Raw genomic sequence first — 22,808 nt, forward strand, 5'->3', positions numbered from 1 at the left:
GTATTATTTACTCATATTTATGTAGCGTTTTTCACCATTTTAATTGTCCTATCAAGAATGTGTATATTTAAAAGGAGCTAGTTAGCGGCTATGCTAGCTCCAGTAGCACCTTTAGTGTCATGAACTTACTTTCTGAGGACATAAACTTACCTTTCTACTTTTCTGTCTCCCCCCACCTTCCAAAGTTGGAGATTCTTCAGTTTGTTCAGTTTTATACGACATAAACGTTAACAAAATGGAATTGTACTTCACCACAGTTAGGAACACACTTCCTGACAAATTACTATCACACACTTGGGGCCTGATGTAAATTAATTACCAAGTGTCCATGAAAAACGCCTGACGCAGATACAAACACACAACGCAAACTTTTATGCAAGAATATTTGAATATGAATGATTTATTTAACCATTTTAGAGTTTGTATATGATTTTTAAGTCAACTACTGTTGAACTGTCGATTTTCAAAAGGCACCAACAGTGACACCCTGTGGTGATGATTTTGTACTACAGGTTGCTGAGTCACGCTACAGTATTTTTTCCTTTCTTTTTTTGGTTTGCTGTTTTACATACATATAACAACTATAGCGGAAAACTAGAGAGTAAAATGGTGGTGAATGTACCACAGCCCAAGGGGGGGCTCGTGTTTTTTTTGTAAAATACCACTACTGTAATTCATGCCAAAGATGTGTGATGCCTGATAAATGTATTCTCAATGAATTGAGGTAAATAACATACTGTATATTCATTAAAAAGTGGAATTTATTGTACGTGTCTTATTAGCATTTCGTACCAGGCTTTACATAGCAATCTGAAGTATAGTTATGTGCCATACAAATAATTGACGTTCCAATCCTTGTGGGAGCTACTTTTTCTTCCGCCTGGTTAAGTGCGTAATGCGCAAGCGCCGTGGCACACTGCTCAAACATCAATCTGCCTCCACCTCCGTTGTATGCCGCCATGATGGTTAGCAGAATCCGCAAACATTGCATAGAATCGGCACGCTGTACTGTTGTGTATTTAGCCCCGCCCACCTGTCTTGCTCACCATCATGGAATAAAAAATTCACTACATATAGTAAAAACTATTTACAAAAGTAAAAAATTGCTAGAATTATTAAATGGCTTTAATGGTAAAAATACGTTTTTGAAAATTTTCTTCAGTGTTTTTGCTGTATCCCATCATAGTCATAGTATTAGACAATTCCTATACGATACTTCACTTCAGGACTGAGGTCAAGTCTACATAAATAAATGTAGTCAATGTAGTCAATTTCGCGGTTGAGTTGAATTTTAATGAATGATTAGACAATTGTACATCATCAATATCTGAAGGAAAAAAGAAATGTAAAATGATGCTTCACTGCCTAAATTAGGTAAGACAAAACAAACAAACTAACAATCAAAATATTCAGTCTCAGTAATTGACAGGGTTGCCAACATTTTGGACCTTTCAGGTCTCAATCAGAGACGGAGCCTTGAGTTGACACTCTTGACTTCTGCGTACGCTGGTAATACTTCTGTAGAAAGACAGCATGCAGGCCCATTTGGACGAGTTGAATGAATGATTGATATTGAATAAAGACCACAGAGTGGGGAAAAAATACCTTCAGGTTGTTGTAGTGTTTCTTGCTGCTGCAGTGCACGTCTTTGGCTGTGCTTTCCTTCAGGTAGAAAATGGAGCAAAGTTCACAGAAATAACCATGTTTGGGGACCACAAACTGCGTGCCTGCAAGAACAGGAAGTGAAGAGTAAACCAAGCGTAAAAGAGTCAAATATTGAAATGTACATGTGTTGTACCGAGAGGGTTGTTGGGTTTGAACGCTGGCAGTTCAAATTTTGTTGAGACGTATGGCGACTGAGAACGCGCTCGCTTTGCTCCTGCTGCAGTAAGCTCCGCCTGTCGTTTGCTCCCAACTCCAGTCTGTCCAGCAGATGGAGTTCCACCCTCTACAGGACCGGTGTCCTCCTCCTCCTCCTCCTCCTCCTGGTGGTCTCTTGGCAAGCAGGGAGGTGGAGCGTCCTTGACAAGCACTTCCGTCCCTCTGCTACCTTTCCCATCTGCAGGAGAAGAAAGTGGAGAAGTTGAAGTGGCGAGCCTAGCTACTTTGACCAATAGCATGATGCTAACCAGGACTCCCTCTCTCTGTCTCTCTCTGGGCCACTTCTTGAAGCTCCGCCTCCTCAACCTGTCCCACCTGGTCCAGCGTCACCAAGGCTGTGTTGTCCTCTGAAGGGAAAGAAAATGTCACACTTTGTCTCCCTGCAGACAGAAGCAAAGCATGTGTAGACAGAACAGGCTGTGACACCTTTGTTGTCGTCGTTCTTCTCATCATCATCGGCGCCTGCTTCATCTCCAGTCAGCAAGATCTACAAGAACCAACAAATGACCTTCAGTAACGTCACACATGGAAGATAATTAATTATCTCCACATCAAGATGAAGAAGCCACCTGAGGGTTGAAACCGTCCTCTGATTGGTCCGGTGGGCAGTCAGTCGGCGCCTTGTGTTCCACCTTTTCTTCTTCCTCCATAACTAGCTCGTCCAGAGTGACCAGAGCGTGCAGCTCTCCATCAGAGATGTCATCCAGAGTGAGCAGCTCCTCCTCATCCTCACTTCCTCTATTTGGCTTTTTCTCCTCTGCTCCCACGGTCTCCTCTGGGCTCAATTTTTCCTCCTTTACTCGCCGACTCAGCTCCTCAGCCATGTCGTCAGAGAAATCCTCGTCGTCGTCGCTGACTTGGTCCAGCTTCCAGACACTGGTGTCTTTGTTGGGGAGGATTTGTGTCTTCTCAGAGGTGGTTGGAGTTCCGGTCTTCAGGTCTTTTCCCCCAGTCGCCAGCTGGTCGTCCTCTTTCAGATCAGCCTCCAGTTTGACTTTTTCACATGTGCCGACTGGGCTGATGTCTTCACTTGGTTCTTCCTCCTTCACTCCACCACAAACATCTTCTTCATCCAAACAATCCACAACTTGATACGTGCCTTCCTCCTCAAGTTGGCCGTCAGTCATGTCCTCCTCCTCCTTTGGACTATTGTCATCATTGGGTGGCTCTTCTTCTACAGAGTCCAGGACATGGAATGCGGCTTCATCTTCATCAGGATCTTGTTCCTTCGTTTCCATGCAGGCATCGTGATGATGCTCATCAGACGTCAGTCTGGTTCTCTTCTTGGCTGTGCCTGTCCGGTCGGGCGAGGATGCTTCTTCAGGCTCTACCTCTTCAACCTCTCCCACCTTGTCCTGCGACACCAAGTGTGTGTTGCCTTCTGAAAAGGAAGAACTTAAAAGATGTCCTTTCTGCCGTCCTTGTCGAGTGCGCTTAGAATATTGTGATGTTTTCACAGCCTCATCTCCACCTTCCTTATTATTGCCATTTGGAGGCTGTTGTTCAGATGGACATTCATTCAAAGAATCAGTGATCTCATTTGTGCCTTCCTCCTTGTGTTGGCAGTCAGTCATGTCCTCCTTCTTTGGACTAAGGTGATCATGGAGTGTCTCGTCCTCCACAGAGTCCAGGACCTGGAATGTACCTTCTTTTTCATCACCAGCATCTTGTGCCTCGTCTATGCAGGCATCACGATGCTGCTCACTAGAAGTCAATCTGCTTCTCTTCTTGGCTCTGCCTCTAGAGTTGGACGGAGATGCTTCTCTAGTCTCCACCTCGTCATCCTGTCCCACCTTGTCCAGTGTCACCAAACTTGTGTTGCCTTCTGAAAAGGAAGAACTTAACAGATGTCTTCTCTGGCGTCCTTGTCGAGTGCGCCTAGCATACTGTGATGGTTCCACAGCATCATCTGTGCCCTCCTGATCAGCACTATCACAAGGCTCTTCTTTGGCTTGGCCTTTATTCAAACAAACAATGATCTCATTGGACTCTTCTTCCTGTTGGCTGTCAGTCATGTCCTCCTTCTTTGGACTAAGGTGATCATGGAGCGTCTCGTCCTCCACAGAGTCCAGGACCTGGAATGTACCTTCTTTTTCATCACCAGCATCTTGTGCCTCGTCTATGCAGGCATCACGATGCTGCTCACTAGAAGTCAACCTGCTTCTCTTCTTGGCTCTGCCTCTACAGTTGGATGGAGATGCTGCTGTAGGCTCCGCCTCTTCAACCTGTCCCACCTTGTCCAGTGTCACCAAGCTTGTGTTGCCTTCTGAAAAGGAAGAACTTAAAAGCTGCCTTCTCCGGCGTCCTTGTCGAGTGCGCCGAGCACATTGTGATGGTTCCACAGCATCATCTTTGCCCTCCTGCTTATCAGCACTATCAAGAGGATCTTCTTTGGCTTGCCCTTTATTCAAACAAACGATCTCATTGGACTCTTCTTCCTGTTGGCTGTCAGTCATGTCCTCCTTCTTTGGACTAAGGTGATCATGGAGCGTCTCGTCCTCCACAGAGTCCAGGACCTCAAATGTAATTTCTTCTTCATCACCAGTGTCTTGTTCTTTCATTTCTAAGCAGGCATCGTGATGCTTCTCGACGGAAGCAAGTCCACTTCTCTTCTTGGCTCTGCCTCTCCAGTTGGAGAGAGATGCCTGCTCAGGTTCGGCCTCGTCACCCTGCCCCACCTTCTTTCGTTCCTCCGAGCTGGTGTCTTCTGGTGAGAACGACGACAAAACGTGTCTTGCCTGACGTCCTTGTCGAGTGCGCTTAGCACATTGCGACGTTTCCACAGCTTCATCATTGCCCTCCTTCTCACCATCCAAATCTAAATGCTCCTCTTTGGCTGGACCTTCATTCACAAAATCAATGATCTCAACAGTTCCTACCTGATGTTTGCTGTCAAGAGTGCCCTCCTCCTTTGGACTATTGTGATCATGGAGTGTCTCGTCCTCAATAGAGTCCAGGACCTGGAATGTGGCTTCTTCTTCACCATCAGTGTCGTGCTCCCTCTTTTCTAAGCAGGCGTCTTCACTTTTAGGGGTTTGGACCGCTTTCTTAGGTCTTCCCCTTCTTCCTTTTCTCTGAACCGGAAGAGTCTTCACTTCATCTTTTAAGACAGCCTCAGTCTTCTTGCTTGGTGTTTCTTCTCTGGTGGTTTCCTGTGAAGTTCTTGTCCTCTTCATTGTTGGTGTCATTTCTTCTTCAGCTATTTTCTCACTGGAAGCATCTTTCTTAGATGGCCTTCCTCTTTTGCCTCTGCTAGATCTGGTTGTGATGCTGGGTTCCTCTTGGACCGTCTCAGCATCCACGGAGTCTAAAATGTGGAATGTGGGCTCCTCATCCTTCACAGATGGACCCTGGGTCTTGCCTCGTGTGCTCCTCCTCCTACCTGGTGTCAATGTGCTGCTGGAATGTTTAACTTGGACAGAATCACCAACCTGGTGCTTCTGTTCAGCCTCAGGAGGTCCAGTGGTTGCACGCTTCTTTGGAGATCCATGCTCTTCTCTATTGGATGCAGTGCTTGAAGAAGACACTTCCTGGTCACGTTTCTCCTTGCGCTCACACTCATTCTCAGTGGAAGTTGGCTGCTCGTCCACAGAATCGATCACCTGGTATGCCTCCTCCTCTTCTGAGGCCGTAGTGTTTTCTTGACATAGCGGGCCGGCTGAAGTTTCTAAACCGTGAGTGTCGTGGTTGTCCTTTGTTTGACAAGGTTCTACTGTCACCTGCTTGTCATCTTCCACGTTTGTCTTCTGCTCGTCTCCTTTGTCCCTCAGAGGAGACTTGGCATCTGGAGCAAACGCTTGGACCTGATCTTTGTTAACTTCCTCTTCGGGTGCGTGAACTTGTGGAGTAGTCTCATCTTTCTCAGGGAGTTGTTTTTTGTCATTTTCAAGTGGGGTTATGTGATGCTGCTCCTTGTGGCTGCTGTCCGCTGAGAGAGGCTTCTCCTCATAGCCCACGCTGTCCAACACTTGAAAGCTTTCCTTTGTCGCTAAAGTTGTCATCTTGTCTTCTTCAGAAGCAGAGGAAGAGGATGGCTGCAAACGTATCTGAGATTCAGCCTCTGACTCTTTGGCTTTAGTTTCAATGGAACCCTTGGACTTTTCGGACACAGAGCGAAAAGATGGGCTCTGTTTTGTTGAGCTTCTGGTGGACCTGGAGGAGGCCGAGGAGGAACATGCGGAGCTCTTTGAATGTCTTGAGGTGCTGGTGTTGACTTGTTTGGAGGATAACGTCTTGGATGGGGAGGCGAGCCCAGAAGGGGACTCGGTAGTTCCCTCTCCCCCAACTTCATCCACAGTGACAAAGTCATCCATGTTGAAAGGTTGATCCTCAAAAATAAATGCGTATGGGGGAATGTCGTCTTCTGTAAAGTCCTCCTGACAGTGTGTGAAAAGACAGAAGTCAACATCCCACGACATACTCAACAATATTTTTAAAAAATCTGACCTTGTATCTTCCTCCGTGTGGATTCTTTTTTCTCTTGCGTGAGCTCTTTGATGGCTTCTAATGAACAAAATAAGTGATGACACAACAACAAATGAGAGTTAAATGAAAAGCCACAACTCACCTTTGCTTCATTTCTTTTAGGAAGCAAGGCAGCAGCTGGAGTTGCACCGTGTTTGTCTTTGTCGTCACGAGTCACAGTTTTCCCACCATGATGTTTGCTTGTGCTTTGTCGCTGTTGTGCTGCCTCTGTGTTTTTTTCAAGGGCAACCGATGGAGAGGCGAGAACCGTGGAGCGCACAGCACCTTGAATGCTGGTATCCTTCCTGTCCTTCTCAAGGTTCAATGTAATCACACTGCGATCCGTCAGACATTTTTTCAAGCTACTCACACTGAAATCCAATCACATCAAATAGTTACCACCAAGACGACAGATACCATGACGCAGACACATTAGAATCCTTACCTCTCAAAGCCTTCAACTGCAATCCTGACAAGAGCAGGGAGGAATACTGGTGTCAAAATGTTAAATACGCACATGCACACCCCCATACACAGATATAACAATAACTCACCAAGTTACACGCTTTTTGCCAGGATTTGGTGAGAAGTGTTTGGATTTCTCCACCACACAAGCAACGCCTGTGGAGTCAGCCATTTCGATGCATATCTATGGTGATGACATATGCATATAGAAAGAAAAAGGGGATGCTTATCCCGATAGGCAGATGAGTATGTATTGACAATATTTCTACTTGCGTACCCGATTGGCCAGAGGAAGAAAGTTAACCACCGCGGCATGAGACGAGACGAAATGTAAAACTAATTTAACAACATCCTCGCTGATTTCAGAAATCTTCACACATAGCAGGCGCTCGGCCAGCTTCTCCACTTGTCCAACGCGCTGAAAGGCAAAAAGACAAGCATTCCTGAGGATTGGCTTCCACTTGCTTTGTCGTCAACTGTTGACTCACAGAGTTGCTCAGCTGCATCAGACTTTTGTATAAGCTCTCCTGTGAAAAGAGCACAGGTCACATGGTCAGTGATGTCATCAGAGCACCTCCACTGGTCTTTCCCAGAGTCCATACCTCGCTGTTTTGAGGACACATGGGCTGCAGGACAAAGTGCACAAAGAGTTTGTAGCCTCCTACCGACACTGCACTTTTTAAGTGACTGTGGAGAAAACGGCAGCAGCCACTCCATTCATGGAAATGCAAAAAGGCCTGCAAAGTAAAAGAGCACAAGCTGTAGTGAACACAAGCCCATCCAAACTGTAAGTCAGGAGAAGGCTGGAGTGTCCTAACCCTCCTCTGGAGTGGCAGTACGATCACGTTGTAGTACAGCGACTGATGGTCCTTCTGGGAAAAATATGGCCACACGAGCCTGGCCACATCCTCGTGTTTGTAATATCCTTGTGGTAAACCTGTCAACATGATCGTTGGTGCTGTCATGCCGCGACGCCTGGCCTGATCAATGTCAGCTTCTTCTCTGATAGTGAGGAACTCTGAGGACAACAACACGTGAGAGATGGCAGCCCTGTGGGAGGAGTACAATAGGTACATCTCTGCAGGTTCTCACCTGGGATAGTGAACCAGGAAGATATGATTGGGAACAGGTAGGGTCTTTTTGGCATGGTTAGCCAAAATGGAGAAGAGCTGCCCTGCGGAATGCCAAACTCAACTGTTGGAACAGTTGCACCGGCAACTGCCACACTGCTGTCTGGCATTGCTTTCTCTGGCAGGCTTGGCGCTGTAAGAAAAGCAAGCTTGTTTTTGCCGCCTTCATTTTGCATCCTGATTTTGTCATTCGGATTGGAGGAACTTACGCAGACAAGTGCATTCACTCTGAGGAAGACCCAGCCGGTGGATCTGGTAGGCAGGACACCGATCCAGGAGAGAATACCAAACTCCAAAGCGATCGGCATCACAATCTGACTCAAACTCAACAAATAGCTAGAACAAGCAGGTAAAGCAAATATGACTTTCACATTGAGCACTAACACATTGTTGAGACATTCACTCACCTTGTTAAGGAGAGGCAGGAAGTTTTTGACAAAGTCAATCTTCCTCAAAATTTCCCGGAGGCTGGCAGTCTCACTTTGAGAGATGTTCTTGATGAAGATGGTTCTCGTACCGTAGTCAACCACAGGCTGAGGGTCCAAGTTACAAAGGTTTGAAAGTCATACAGAGTCTTCATATTGATTTTTACTTACAGAATCCATCAACCTCATCAGGGATCTGTAAAACGACACCTAAAACACAAATGTCAGGTTAATATTTGAGTCAGGAGCCCAAACCCCACCCCTCCAATTCCAAAGTGTTTGCTGCGCTGTTAATGCGTTTACCGGTGCCATGGGGACGTTTTCACCCAGTACGTGTAGATGCAGTTTCTCCTTAAAGCCTTTCAGGGTGAAATCTTTGTTTTTGCTAGCTTTCAGTGCAGCCAGAACATCCTCAGCATCCGCCAGTTGAGCAAATGCCTTAGGGTCGTAAAGAGACATCCAATGAAGTCTTTATTACATGCACGAATGTACTGTGGAGTGAGCTAGCGTGTCATTGTATTCATTTCTGTTAAAGGGGACTTATTGTTGTTTTTTCCACTTTTCTGACCTATAAATGTTCTTACAATGTTGGATTCTCATGTTAAAGAATGACAAAACATCAGATAACGAGGTACATAAATGACACAGTGTATTAATAACACGACAACACGTATACTATATTGTAAGCTCGCTGGCAAATGGGGCAAAATTTGGGCATGTATTTTTTCTATATTACCAAAGAGTATGCTAACCAAGGTTGCATGGTCATTAAAGCTCCAGCACCTACCATGCATTTTTGAGGAATAACGTAGATGCTCTCGTCCAAGTACTTAAATCGAAACGGTTTCAACAACTGGGCGACGTCTTCCTCCCTGTAGCAACCGTCATGATATTTGGGCAGATGTGTGATCAACAGCTGCTTCTTGTTGAGAGACAAAAACTGGACAAACAGAACATCGTCATTGCTTTTTTTTCCTTGAAGATGTTTGTAAGACTGTTGAAGTAAACATCTTACTCGCGGTGTGAAGCAGGTTTTGTTCTTGAGGCACACTGCAACAGATGCAATGTTGACAATGTCAGTGTTTGGTGATTGTAGTAACGGTCAAGTAGTAAATTGTTGACAATGTGTCGGACTCACTGATTCTACTTTGATGCAGATGCTGTTCCACCATCTCTCCGATGGTGTGTTTCTCTGCTGCCTCAGAGCAGTGGGATGACATCGCGTCCTGCACCGTTGCTGCCTCTGGTGGCATCTTGGCTGCTGTTGCTATGGAAACAAGACTCAATATATAAAGCGTCACCGTTTTGACAACATTGTAGGAGGCCAACCAACCTTGCTGCTTCTGTTCTTGTGTGTTGTCTCCAGCGTGTGTTAACTTAGTGTCCAGGTCAGCTTCATCTTGCTGCTCAACTAGCGACTCGACTTTGGTAGACGCCGGTGGTGCTGCGGCTTCCACCTGGGGCCTGGTGTTTTGCTGGTTCTCGGTGCGTTTGTCAAGTTGCTCCTCAGCTGCCGTGCAAGCGTCCACTTCCATTGGCTCTAGATGGTCAGGTTCTGGAGGTCGTGGATCGCTCACGTCTTCTGTTTGAGCTATTGCTTGCTGTGGCGGTTCTGTCACATTTGCTGGTCCAACATCATCTGCTGCTGGTGGCGCTGTCGCCGCCCTGGTGGTGTGGTCCCTTAGAGTTTCTGTCAGGCTCGCTGGTCCAATATCGACCACTTCCGGTGGTTTTGTCTCAGTCCTGGTGTTGTGGTCTCCTGGAGGTACTGTCACTTGTTCTGGTCCAACATCGGCCACTTCGGGTGGTGCTGCCTTGGCCCAGATGGTGTGGTCTCCTGGAGGTCCCGTCAGGCTTGCTGTTCCAATAGCAACTGCTTCTGGTTGTGTGGTGCTGGGTATGGTTGTGTGATCTCTTAGGGGTTCTGTCAGATCTGCTGGTCCAACATCAGCTGTTTCTGGTGTTGTTGTTTCAGCGCTGGAGGTGTGGTCTCTTGGAGGTGCTGTCACACTTGCTGGTCCAACATCGGCTGCTTCTATTGGTGTGATTTTGGCCCCAGTGGTGTGGAGTCCTGGAGGTTCTGTCACCTTTGCTGGTCCAGCATCGCCCGCTTCTGGTTGTGTGATCTCGGCTCCGCTGGCGTTCAGCTCAGATGACACGTCCAGATTGTGTTGCTCTTTGGCATTACCACATTTGGACAGCTCCTCCTCTTGTTGAACGGCACGTGCTGATGGATTCCCTTTGTCTGTTACCACAGTGATGGGTGCTTTTCTTGTGACCTCCGACCCTTGCGCTGATGTAAGAACTGAGGTGGTTTTTAACTGTGCATTTGCTGGACCTTTCTTCGCAGCTCCTTTCTCGGTCTGGACGGCCTCCTTGCATGGGACATTCTTTGCTTTGGAGCCTAACTGAGCTTTTGCAGCAGGTACAGCACTTTTTGCAGAAGGGACGCTTATGGATTTAGATGTTTGAGTACTGGAGACATCGGACGAGGAGGCATTCAGCTCAGATGAGCCCTCCAAATTGTGTTTCTCTTCTGCAGTGCTACATTTGGACGGTTCCTCCTCTTTAATGGTGCCTCCTGATGGATTAACTGTGTCTGTTACAGTTTCACCTTTGGGTGCTTTACTGATGACCTTCGACCCTTGAGATGACTTAACACTGGAAGGTTTTTTTAACTGTGCTTTTACTGGACCTTTCTTCACAGCTCCCTTCTCTGTCTTGATGACCTGCTTGCTTGAGATGTTCTTTGCTTTTGAAACTAACACTTTTGCAGCAGGTCCAGCATTTTTTGAAGAAGGGACACTTTTTGATTTAGATGCTGGAGTGGTAGAGACCCTGGACGACGCATCAGGCTTTCTGGTAAAATAATGAAAGAATTTTTAATTTTGGCAGGTGTCCGATCCCTATTTATTTACTACCCTGTCCTAGGAAATCAAGCTTAGGTGAATGAAGCAAGGCAACTTACTTCTGAGAATCCTTCTCGGCAACAGCCTCCTGTAACCACACAAACTCACTGAGACACTGTGACTACACATAAATGTTCTTACACAAACAAACAAACAAATAAAAACAGTCCAACCTTGTCATCCACTACAGTGATTGGAAATCCTTTCAGTTTGAATTCTTTCACATTCCTCAGCTTGTCTGCATCTTCCTTTTTCTCATAACACACCACTGCCTGCACACACAGCACTGGTAGTCAGGACATAGCAGGCCAATACACAACATAACAGTTCTTTTGTTCATGAACTGATTACTTTCAATAGTTCAAGGTGTATTGTGTTGGTAATAATGACTGGCATAGGTTTGCACTTTGTGTGTGATGTGCACAAACCCAAAAAACAACAAAAAGGCACCTGCAGTCTGGAGCGAAACACAACAACTGATTTGGTTTTTCCATACTGCTCGGCAGCAGCGATCATGTCACCATGGGAAAGACCATTAACAATTCCACCTAGCGTCACAATGGTTGGAGCAGAGGTTTTACCAAACTGTGAGGAGCACAAAATGACAACTTCATTGGTGACCTTAAAGCAATACCGTTGACTATGTCGCCATCATGTGCATCAATCAACCTTATTCTTTGCAGATGGATCTTTTTGCTGGCTCGGTGTCACTTTAGCTGCCTTCTTTTTGTTGGCTGTTGTTGAGGAGGAGGCAGAAGATATCTTTGCTGCTGTGGAAGACTGTGAAGAGGCAGCACCTCCTTGGGAAGGAGACGACTTGATCTTGGCCAACTCGGCTAACAAGGCTGGGGCCAGAGTTTTAACCACAGCCTCCACATCCGACTGCTTTGACAGAGACTGGACAGCTAGACCAGGGCAAAGACAAAGTGGTCAAGACAAAGTTCTTCTAGTTATGCCTCATGCCTATGAAGATTTGTATGCCACACCTGTGGATTGCAGAAGTTTCTTAGCAAGTCGCTCTGCACTGGTTGACTTTGGATGGCTCTTTGGCGAGGCGGCGCTGGCTTCAAGGCTCTGCCTAGGGGAGGGACGTCTCTCGCGGCTTCTAGTGGATGGCGAGGGTTTACCGTGGCGACTTTGTGACGAGGACCGCTTCTCACGGCTCCTCCTCAACGAGTGTCCGTCCTGGCTTCTCCTGGGTGAAGAGCGTTTATTGCGGCGGCTCTGCGACAAGGAGCGCTTCTCGCGGCTCCTCTTCCGAGACGACGAGTGCCCCTCCTGACTTCTGTGTCGAGAGTGGCGCCTCTCGTAGCTTCTTGACCGCGAGCGAGAGTGGTTGGACGACGAGCTTGTGGAGTAAGAACGCGACCTGGAAGAGTGATAAAGTGAAGTTACAGTCTCAAGTCTGAATGTCATGTCCAGCATGAAGAGAGACAATTTAGAAGAACCTTCGACTATATCTGGGGGTGTAAGGTGAACGGGAGCGACTCTTCCTCCTGTGTCTCTGGTTATCCGAACTGCGGCGGTGCCGAGGACTACGAGAGCGGGAAGATGAGCGACTCCTACGCTGGCTTTTCTTATGCTGAGATTGTGAGGTGGATGTGGACTTCTGTCCTGCACCACCACAGATAGTACGCAGCTCTCCATCCCAATCAGGATACCTAAGTTATCAAACAGTTCAGTCAAGCTTCAGTTCTTTAGAGCAACAATGGCACTGGTCAATGATAGCTAATAAAAAAAAAAGTAGAAAAAAACCACTGACTGCTTTCGTAGGATTTTGCAGCTCTCAAGGTGAAGGGCTGTGTTCTGGTGAGCGATCCAATCCTAGCAGGCGAAAAGAGGCGTCAACATCATCACCACAGTAATCATTAGAAGGACTCCACTGGATTTATAAAAACAGATACACATGAGAAGTACTTGTTTCCATGCTGGATTCACAACAAGCTGATGAGCAACAAGTCCTTGGTGTCAATCACTCCAAGTAGTCAAATTATTTCTTCACAAAAAAAAATAAAAATAAAATCATGACATGGTTCTTCTCCTCGTCCACAAGGTCATCTTGGTACCCATCATATAGGATCCGGGAAAGGCCGTAGGGAAGCTGCTGCCACAATGGAAGATCACCGGGGTCCCAAAAATCAGTGAAAAGGTCAAAGATGATGACACAAAATTGTCTTCTGTCAAATATTAGTCCAGGTCTTTTTTTTAAACAATTACACATATATAGTCAGATAAACAACACAATATAACATCAAAGTGACAAAAAAAATAATTGGTGCTGGTCATCCTGTTGGTGTTGAGACGTAGAAGACGACCAATGCGATCCTCAACGTGTTACAAAGGGAGAAAAGAACAAGCAGAGCAAAACAGAGCACAGCATTGGTCCACTCACCTTCATGAGCGCACACTCTTTGTTACACAAAGAACACGAGTGTGGAAAGACTCTGGGCGTGGACGCAGCATAGTCCTGCATCATGGCTGCCGTCGGCAAACCCTTGGAGACCACCACCTGCGCTGGGTGAGCCCGGGGCAGATGTACGTCGCCGGAGCTCTGACCCAAAAGGTACAAGGGTTGTCTGTCCACCTTCAAGATGCTGGGAAAGTTGAATGCTGTCGGCAGGGGAATAAGCGACTGCGCTGGGTTGAAAGAAGGCGGCCATGTCACCGGTTCCAACTGGGTGGGTTGCTTTATGGGTTTCTGCTTGCCGTGACTCTTGGGTGCCTGCTGCTTCTGATTGTCCGGTTTTTGTGGCTGCGATTTCTGAAAATTCTGCTTCTTCTTCTGCTGCTGCTGCTGCTGCCTCGGCTGATCCATGGTCTCGAGGTTTTTGGTCTGCTTTGCACCACCTGATCCTTGACCTTTAGGCTGCTCACTTGTATTATTCGAACAGAGGACCACGAGGCCAGGTCTGTTCGGATGGACACCACGAAACAGAGTGGAGGGAGGTTGTGACTCTGGGTGAGTTTCCACCTGTTTAAAAGGCCTCGCTTTAGGGGCTTGAGATGGAACATCTCGCAAGTCTGAGTCTTTCACTGGCTGAGCAAATGAAGTAAAGATTGACTGTTGAGTCGGCAATGGTTGGATCCTCTCTCCTTGGACAGCAATATTACTTTTTGGAGGAGCCGAGGTCAGCATGGAGCTGAAAGAAGAGCCGGGACTTGCCTGGTCCTGGGAAGTGCTTCGTCCCGCCTGCTGTGCCAGCTCTTGAGTGCGAGTGCCTCTATCCAAATTGTGAATCAACAAAGTGTCGCTGTCGGCACTTTCAGCATCCTCCCCCGCAATGCCAGTGTATTTGCGTGTATGACCATAGTCAATGATTTTACTAGATTGGAGAAGAGGAGATGCTGTGTCCCCATGGTCCAGCCTAGACACTCCAGAACTGCTCCAAGTGGCCAAACCGCCAGTGCCACCAGTGGGCGCAGGTTGAGGAAATTGTTTTGACCGATCTGCATCTGGGGCCTTCTTGGCCTTCTGAATGCGGATTTGGCGCAAGATGAACGGCAAGTTGGCAGGTGTGATCTGGTCTTCGGAGTAGGCGATAAGGTGTTCCAAGTCCTCCTTTTCAAGTCCAAAGTGCAAAAGGATGTTGGCCGCTGACTCAGAGGTATATTTAGGTTGAGTGCGCTCAGAAGAGGCCGCAGATTGGGCCACGTCTGGCCTGTCAAAACCTTCTAAACCTGGAGTGGAGCAAAAGTCCCGCTGACCCTCACTGGGTACTTTGAGTACGGAGCAGCCGGCTGGAGTTGACGATGGATAATAAACAGAGGGTTTGTCAGCAGCAGGTCGGCTGTAGCTCGCCAAATGGCTTAAGGGTCCACCACTCGGTGTGTCCAAACCTCTGCTGAGGCTGTGGTAAGAGCTCACTCCCCCACCCACCGAGTGGGCGAACTCTTGCCGGCGAAAATCTTGATCTGCCGGCTGGTGCATGGCTTGAAGCCTCGCATCTTCTGTGGCTCTGCTCACATGCGTGTCGACAGACCTCTGCAGGGCTTCATTGAACGCGACTCTTTGCATGGATTGATACTTCGGCACCAGTGAGGAAATCGTCTTGCTGTCAGAAGCCTGCGATGGTCCTGCAGAAGAGCCAAGGCTGGATCCAAGACCGAGCAGAGAAGAGACCCTACGGGGGTCTACCTGTGCCTGTCTTCTTTGGTTCTCAAACGGGTTATACAGGGGATGAGACATGATTGTTGCAAGCTAACAACATGAATGTCCACAGCAGTAACCCAGGGAGCTGTTGTCAGTATGTGGGGGCAGGCTGCCGGGAGAGTCTGTGAGCCAAACCAACCTCCAGGAGGCAGCCTGCCGGCCGATGAAAGCCGGGCACTCGGGGAACCCGCTGAAGAGCAGATTGGTTGGTGGGTTCTGGAGCAGAAGAGGTACAATGCTTTGATGTCAACACAAAGCTGGAAAATGTTACAAAAACAAAATGTGAGTATTGCAGTGGACTGGAGCACTGCAGCCTGGACAGGAATGGTTCCTGGAACGTCTGATGTCAGCTTGTCCACTCCGGTTTTCCTGTGGAATTCACTGTCATTCACTCACTCACACTTCCTGCTGGTCAGGCTTAAGAAAGGACACCAAAGAAAGAAACGCTAACAGCAAAGACACACAAACTAACAGGATTTATTAAGACAGCTATTTCCAGGTGACATTGCGTATACAACAGCCACATGCTAGTTCATCTCAGTAAATTAGAATATTTGTGAATGCCAATTTATTTCAGTAGTTCAATTGAAAAAGTGAAACTCTTAGTCGATTGATTAGTGACGGAGTGATTTTTTTTTCATTATTATACTTTTGAACTCCTGAAATAAAATACATTTCTGCACGATATAATAATTTGTTGAGATGCTAGGAATGCACTGGGATTCACACTGCGTGGCAGAATCTCCTGCAGAAGACCACGCCTTCCCAATGTCAACAGATGCTGGAATATTGTTCACATTATATGAAAGTAACAGAACTCCATAACATCATTTTTATTCGGATACGTTCCACTGTTGCAATGAGGAATCATATGTTTCTATGTAACGTTCGTTAAGCATGTTCGAAATCAGCTAAACTGTGAATACGACTAAAACAACGTATCCACTTCCTTTACATTAACGCAACATATGTTAGAAAGTTAGAAATGTTGTTCATCTTTGTGGGTTTCGTGTCGAAGCGAAACCGATGCACCATTAGCCTGTGCTAACGCGACGATCAAGGAAGGTATGGACACCGGACAGACATTATCTTCCAGAAACCGAAATGTAAATGGATATGTAAATTTGCATAATTTGATTCAGTGACGCTATTTTATAATCCAAACGTAAAAGTAGTGACTGCTAATAGTAACACTCCAGCTAGCAGGCCTCCAGGAGGCTTCCGTCGTTGACGTACAAATGAGCTAAAACCAGTGTTGGTAAAAGCAACGGCTTTTGATTGGGGGAAAAAAGAACGTTTCACTTTGTTTCTAAATGTTTACCTTTGAATACCAGTGGTAAATCCGTGCAGTTTCGTTCGTCGTTTCCAAGTTTGCTAGCAGTCGTTAGCCGCCTAACCTACGGCGGAAGTTCCATGATAACTTCCGCTTTAAAGTAAGCGTCTTCAAAATGGGATTTGACACTACAATGTCTTCAGTCTTCAGTCCTAATATACAAACTTTGTGTTTAAGATCATGTGTTTTCATATTTGAAACATTTTTAAATAATTAAGAGTAATACAAACGTGTAAAGCTCATTTCTGCAATTACTTAACATCTCACAGATAACATAAAAACAGCAGGTGAAAGCGCATAGCTTGTCATACTAAAAGATATGAATGTTACATAAAAATCACAATGAGTTCACTCACATGTGATATGGTATACATAAAAGTGAAAATATAACAGATTAATGCCACACTGTACACCATCTTGACAGTGTGGCGGTGCAGTGCGCAGGTCAGCGTTAACTTTTCCGAGCATGGTTTGTTCATCTGGACACTTTCTGCTGAAGTGTCCGATAATATTTCTGAAAAAAAACACATGAAGTTACATGGATCAACGTGCGTGTTGGTAGATATGTGTGTGTGTGTGTGTGTGTGTACCTTCAGGTTGTTGTAGTGCACTCGGCTGCTGCAGTGCTCATCTTGCGTCGTGATCTCATGCTGGTAGAAAGTCGAGCAGACATCACAGAAATACCCACCTCTGATAAAATCCTGACCTGGACACCAAACAGGAAGTGCTTAGATAAAACGGATTCACGACTTCGTCTGTTGTGTGTGTGTCGAGTACCGAGAGGGTTGTTGGGTTTGAATGCTGGCAGTCCAAAGTTTGGCGGAACACGCGTAGACTGAAAACGTGCTCGCTTGGCTGCAACAAGCCCCACGTTGCGTTTGCTGACGACTGGAAGATGACGACAAAGGATCTTTGATTTGCCCAAAAAGACGCAAGACAAAGACATGATGATGCTCACCAGAAGTCAGTCTGCTTCTCTTCTTTGCTCGGCATCTCCGGTTTGGTGGGGCGGCTTCTTCAACCACGCTTGTGTTGTTTTTGGAAGAAAATAAGAGGCGTCTCGTCTGGCGTCCTTGTTGGGCGAGCTTAGCACATCGTGATGTTTTCACAGCTTCATCTTTGCTCTCCTTAACATCATCATCTAAACATTCTTCTTCAGCTGGACCTTCATTCAAAGAAATGATCTTACTTGTTCCTGCCTCATCATGCTGGCTGTCAGTCATGTCCTCCTCCTTTGGACTACTGTGATCATGGAGCTTCTCGTGCTCCACAGAGTCCAGGACCTGGAATGTGGCCTCGTGTTGGCCACCAGCATTTTGTCGACTCTTTTCTAAGCAGGCATCTTCACTTTTAGGAGCTTGAATGTACTTCTTAGGTCTTCCCCTTCCTCGTTTTCCACTTGGAGATTGAAGACTCTTCACTTGGTCTTTTAGGACAGCCTCAGTCTTGGTTGGTGTTTCTTCTTTGGTGGTTTCCTGTGAAGCCCTTGGTGTCATTTCTTCTTCAGCTCTTTTCTCACTGAAAGCATCTTCCTTAGGCGCCTGTCCCTTTTTTCCTCTGCTAGATCTGGTTGTCATGCTGGGTTCTTCTTGGACTGTCTCGGCATCCACGGAGTCTAAAATGTGGAAAGTGGGCTCATCGACCTTCACAGATGGACCCTGGGTCTTCCCTCGTGTGCTCCTCCTTCTACCTGACATTGATGTGCTGCTGGAATCTTGAACTTGGACAGAATCAATGACCTGGTGCTTCTGCTCAACTTCAGGAGTTCCAGAGGTGTTGTGGTCCTTCATTCTGCTCTGCTGCTTGTTTGGGGACTCATGCTCTTCACTGTTGAGCGCTCTGCTTGGAGAAGAGATTTCCCCATCACTTTTTTCCTTGTGCTCGCTCTCTGCCTTATTCTCAGTGGAAGTTGGCCGTTGTTCCACAGAAACAATCCCCTGGACTTCTTCTTCCATGGTGTCTTTTTTACATAGCAGGCCAGCTGAGGTTTCTACAACATGTCTGCACTCTTCTTGGTTTGGTTGACAGGACTCTGCTGTCACCTCTTTGCCGTCTTCCACTTTTATCTTCTGCTCATCTCCTTTGTCCTTCAGAGAAGACTTAATGTCCGGAGCTAGCGTTCGGATGTAATCGTTGTCCTTGTTGACGCTCACCTCTTCTATTTGAGGCATTACTTGCTGTGGACATTCCATCACGCATGCTTCAAGCTCAGGTGAGACCTCCACTTCAGGGCTACTTTTGGACTGCTCCTCTTTTCCTTCATCGACACCTCCTGATGGACTTTCCATTTTTATTGGACCTTCCTCCTGAGCTCCTTTCACCATCTTTGGGACATTCTTTGCTTTGGAAACTGACTCTTTGGCTTTGGAGACCGTTGCCTGGCTTTTAGGAACGGTTCTGCACATCAAGATAGCAAATTATGACGCTAGAATGACCCAGAGAATAAATGGAATTTGCTATTAGATGATTCAAAGTCTGTCTTACGTGTTTGGTTCCTTGCCGATACTCTCCTGCATACGAACAAGACAATATTTAGAGGAGACATAATAAGGCAAACAACCGACAGCAGAATGTCCTTCACATGCAAGTTCTTTATGTCCATCATCTTCTTGGCGGCATCCTCCCGCTCAAAACACTCAATGGCCTGCATGTGTACATTCTACCGTCACTAAACGGGGATGATGGTAGACCACCTCAGTGTAGCCCCTTCATCATGCAAGCACCGTACCTCGCCTTTGGCAGGAAGCAACATAACCGACTTGGTTTTGCCAAAGTTCTCAGCAGCAGACTTCACGTCACCGCTGGAGAGGTTGTTACTAATCCCCTTCAGCGTCACCGTTGTCAGGGGCGATGACTTGCACCCATCCTGATACGAGAAGATGATTGGTCATGACAAAGTGTCAACTGAAGAACCACAATATGTCGATGTTGATCCATTACAAGACTAGACTACATGAAGTAGACCTATGGTAGACCTTCGTGGAAGATGAACTTGGCGCTTCGGTCACATCCTTTTTCTTGTCTGCAGACGAGGATGAGGACGGACCAATCGAAGAGAAGGACTTCATCTTGATCAGTTCAGCCAGCAGAGCGGGAGCCAGAGTTTTCACCACTGTTTCCAGATCCGTCTGGTTCGGCAGAGATTGGATCGCTGGATGCAGAAGAGAAGAGGAGGCTCTCATGTGTTCCTTTAAAGTCTAGTCCCTTTTTAGTCAGGATCTTACCTGATCTTTCCAACACCTTCTTGGCAAGATGCTCTACACTGCTCGACCTTTCTGAAGCTTTTGTATCATGACTCCGTCTTGGTGAGGAACGACTTTTGGTGGACCTCCTGGAAGATGCAAGTCTGTCTCTGCTCATTCCCGGTGACGAGCGCTTTTTGGGGCTCCTTCTCCATGGGGATGTTCTCCGACGGCTTCCTGCTGATGAGTATCGTCTTTCCCGGCTCCTGGAGCGTGAATGACAGCTGTCAGAGGAGGATGCACGGGGACGAGAACGAGACCTGAGGAAAAGACAGCAGCAGAATCATTATCATCATCTCTGGGGACTTTTTAGCAAAAAAACACAGAATATGTCCTCAAGGTCTCATGCATCTTCTACACTCAAAAGGTGTGCTGATCTAAACGACGGAGTGGACACTGGATCAGGACCAGGATCTGGATTAACACCTGCGGCTCCTGTGTGGAGAACGTCTTCGTCTCTCTCGACTCCGCCTCTTCTTGCGACTGGCAGGCGACGACGATCTCTCATAGCTTCGGGATCGTGATCGATGGTGGTCAGAGGATGAGGAATGAGACCTGCGGGACGTGTCTTTGTGAGTGCACCATGTCCACAATGTGAACTGGAAGCTCATGTAGAACCTGTGAGCGCGTTTGGAGGTGCAAGACGACGATGAAAGTCTCCTGGCTTTCTGGGAAGTTGAGGCTGGCTTGCTGCTGAGATGAGGTGAGCTTGTGAAGAACGAAGTAAATGTCACACATGACTTAAGGAAACGAGGACAAAATCAAAGCGGACTTACTTCTTGCAGGTGTTTGTGAAGCTGTCGAGGTGCTGGCTGCTGTTCTGGTGACTGAGTCCATCCTTGGGGGGGAAACGAGAGAAGATGTTTTAGAAGTCCACAACATCATGGCTGAGCGCACCCCTTCATAACAGCACGCACTTTGTTATACAGACAAGACGTGTGTGGAATGACTCTTGGTGCGGCCACAGCATTGTCAGACATCATGGCGGCTGTGGGCGGGGTGAACAAAAGGGGTGCTCGACTGGTGGGTGCTCCACTCGGGGACGGTCGACTGGAGGTCATAGCAGTCGGAGGCTGACTTGGACACGACAGCTTAGCGGTGATGCTATAGATGGGTTGCACCAGTTGACTACAACCATCCTGCGGTTTCTTGGATGCGTCTCGTTTACCTAACGAATCTAGTTGGTTGTCTGGTGCATCTTGGTCCTTGTTTTGGTTATGTGGTCGGTTCTTTGGCATTTGCTGATTTTCTTCAGGCTTTCCGTGAGGCTTTTCCAGATTTGTCTGTTCTTGTTCCGACTGAAAGATTCGTGGTTGTTGCAGTTCCTGTGAGTCTTGACTCTTCCTGGGTCCATTGGCATCATTGTTGTCATGACAGCAAATGAGCAACAGGCTGGGTCGACTGGAATGCACACGATGGAATGAAGTGATGGCTTTTGGCCCGCAATGACCTTTGAGTTGTTTCAAAGGAATTGTTTTGGATGCTGCTTGTTGGAGACCTGTGTCTTTGCCTGTCAAGGAACAGCTCTGCACTGGGTGGACTGGATCGGGACTTTTGGGAGCCACAACGGTGACCACGGAGCTGAGAGAAGAGCTGGAACTCTTCTGGTCTTCTCGAGAAGAAGCAGCCTGGGAAGCCAAAGTGTTGCTCTCAGCCTTTGCTCCAAAACACTTCAGACTGTCACTTCCAGCAGGGTTAGAAAACCAGGGTACTGGTTGAGGTAATACTTTGGATTTATCTGTGGTGGCAGTTGTGGTGGCTGTTGGGGCAGCTGGGGTGGCAGATGTAGCAATGGCGGTTGCAACAGTAGCCATGGCAGCTAAAGCCGTGGCGGCAGTAGCTGTGACGGCTGTAGCCGTGGTGGCAGTAGCTGTGATGGCTGTAGCCATGGCAGCAGTAGCTGTGACGGCTGTAGCCGTGGCGGCAGTAGCTGTGACGGCTGTAGCCGTGGTGGCTGTAGCCGTGGTGGCAGTAGCTGTGACGGCTGTAGCCATGGCGGCAGTAGCTGTGACGGCTGTAGCCATGGCGGCAGTAGCTGTGACGGCTGTAGCCCTGGCAGCAGCCTTTGTGGCTTTCTGAATGCGTATTTGGCGGAGGATGAATGGTAAACGAGCAGGGGTGATCTGGTCTTCAGGGTAGGACAGCAGAATCTCCATGTCTGCCTTTTCAAGTCCAAAGCGTTGAAGGATGTCGGTGGCCAACTCAGGGCTGTATTTGGGTGGGCTGGACTCAGGTGGAGCCGCGGGTTCATCTGACATACAATCGTCACCATCGCCCAATCCCGGAATGGACTGATAATCTCGTTTAGCCCCAGGCAAGTAACTGAAGAATGAGTCACCTCCATAAGCTGTGGTGGGGCCAAGCGATCTTGAAGAGGTGGTCCGTTCACCCAATGGGAGGAACTCAGTCCCTTGAATGCTTTGATGTGAAAGCTGATGCAAAGGTTTGCTGTGATCCTTCACCTCTCCTTTAACTTGTCTCACGTGCAGGTCCATAGACCTCAGGCTGGCCTCATTGCTGGGGACCGTGTTCGGTTCTGGCCAACAATGAGGTACTGGTCTCGGGTACATCTCAGAAGTCCCTGACAGATCCCCAAAAGAGCTGTATGCTGATCCAGGTCGATGAAGAGAAGACCCCCTTCGGGAGTCTTTCTCTGATGGTGTTTGGTTGGCAAAAGGGTTCCAAAGGGTTTGGGACATGGCTTTGTGACGACGAGAAGGTTGAGGAGACGGCCTTAGCAGTAGGTGAACAGGATGTTACAGGTCCAAAGTATGCTGACGTGCTGTCAAGGTCCCACCTCAGCCTCCAC

The 22,808-nt window shown here is 47.4% G+C and overlaps 3 protein-coding genes across 3 annotated transcripts; all 3 read right to left on the reverse strand.

The window, feature by feature from the left end:
- Positions 1-1,249: 1,249 nt before the first annotated feature.
- Positions 1,250-16,967, reverse strand: LOC131125163 (uncharacterized). The gene is made up of 30 exons (XM_078789129.1): positions 13,667-16,967; positions 13,037-13,098; positions 12,723-12,935; positions 12,261-12,643; positions 11,944-12,179; positions 11,725-11,859; positions 11,448-11,546; positions 11,334-11,362; positions 9,699-11,224; positions 9,504-9,632; positions 9,381-9,415; positions 9,153-9,305; positions 8,669-8,803; positions 8,537-8,575; positions 8,348-8,473; positions 8,150-8,276; positions 7,903-8,073; positions 7,629-7,828; positions 7,413-7,547; positions 7,299-7,337; positions 7,088-7,228; positions 6,900-6,994; positions 6,791-6,814; positions 6,449-6,716; positions 6,328-6,384; positions 2,451-6,257; positions 2,130-2,352; positions 1,799-2,059; positions 1,606-1,727; positions 1,250-1,518 (listed from the first exon to the last, which is right to left on the reverse strand). Exons 1-30 carry the CDS (start codon positions 15,458-15,460, stop codon positions 1,459-1,461), a joined length of 10,824 nt encoding a protein of 3,607 aa, XP_078645255.1. The 5' UTR covers positions 15,461-16,967; the 3' UTR covers positions 1,250-1,458.
- A 155-nt stretch (positions 16,968-17,122) lies between these two features.
- Positions 17,123-20,546, reverse strand: LOC131125164 (uncharacterized). The gene is made up of 9 exons (XM_078794403.1): positions 20,426-20,546; positions 19,982-20,259; positions 19,733-19,908; positions 19,486-19,623; positions 19,242-19,267; positions 17,716-19,154; positions 17,535-17,645; positions 17,348-17,463; positions 17,123-17,271 (listed from the first exon to the last, which is right to left on the reverse strand). The coding sequence occupies exons 2-9, from the start codon at positions 20,115-20,117 to the stop codon at positions 17,233-17,235; spliced, it is 2,181 nt and encodes a 726-aa protein (XP_078650529.1). The 5' UTR covers positions 20,118-20,259; positions 20,426-20,546; the 3' UTR covers positions 17,123-17,232.
- Positions 20,547-20,738: 192 nt separating this feature from the next.
- Positions 20,739-21,891, reverse strand: LOC144901219 (uncharacterized). The gene is made up of 2 exons (XM_078794408.1): positions 20,917-21,891; positions 20,739-20,837 (listed from the first exon to the last, which is right to left on the reverse strand). The coding sequence occupies exons 1-2, from the start codon at positions 21,886-21,888 to the stop codon at positions 20,772-20,774; spliced, it is 1,038 nt and encodes a 345-aa protein (XP_078650534.1). The 5' UTR covers positions 21,889-21,891; the 3' UTR covers positions 20,739-20,771.
- Positions 21,892-22,808: the final 917 nt, after the last annotated feature.

The sequence above is a fragment of the Doryrhamphus excisus genome, linkage group LG2, assembly GCF_037039965.1.
Source record: "Doryrhamphus excisus strain RoL-2023G ecotype Guam linkage group LG2, RoL_Dexc_Guam_v1.1, whole genome shotgun sequence".
In the NCBI taxonomy this organism is placed as follows: domain Eukaryota; kingdom Metazoa; phylum Chordata; class Actinopteri; order Syngnathiformes; family Syngnathidae; genus Doryrhamphus; species Doryrhamphus excisus.

Excerpts from the sequence above, each read along its gene's own strand:
- LOC131125163 (XM_078789129.1), bottom strand. The coding sequence starts at position 15,460 with ATGTCTCATCCCCTGTATAACCCGTTTGAGAACCAAAGAAGACAGGCA. Across the intron at positions 7,829-7,902 it reads TTCCTGGTTCACTATCCCAG|AGTTCCTCACTATCAGAGAA; the intron begins GTGAGAACCTGC and ends TGTTGTCCTCAG. Across the intron at positions 7,548-7,628 it reads TACTGCCACTCCAGAGGAGG|GCCTTTTTGCATTTCCATGA; the intron begins GTTAGGACACTC and ends TTTACTTTGCAG.
- LOC131125164 (XM_078794403.1), bottom strand. The coding sequence starts at position 20,117 with ATGAGCAGAGACAGACTTGCATCTTCCAGGAGGTCCACCAAAAGTCGT. Across the intron at positions 19,909-19,981 it reads GAAGGTGTTGGAAAGATCAG|CGATCCAATCTCTGCCGAAC; the intron begins GTAAGATCCTGA and ends TTCTGCATCCAG. Across the intron at positions 17,464-17,534 it reads CAAACCCAACAACCCTCTCG|GTCAGGATTTTATCAGAGGT; the intron begins GTACTCGACACA and ends TTTGGTGTCCAG.
- LOC144901219 (XM_078794408.1), bottom strand. The coding sequence starts at position 21,888 with ATGGCTACAGCCATCACAGCTACTGCCACCACGGCTACAGCCGTCACA. Across the intron at positions 20,838-20,916 it reads CGTCTTGTCTGTATAACAAA|GATGGACTCAGTCACCAGAA; the intron begins GTGCGTGCTGTT and ends TTCCCCCCCAAG.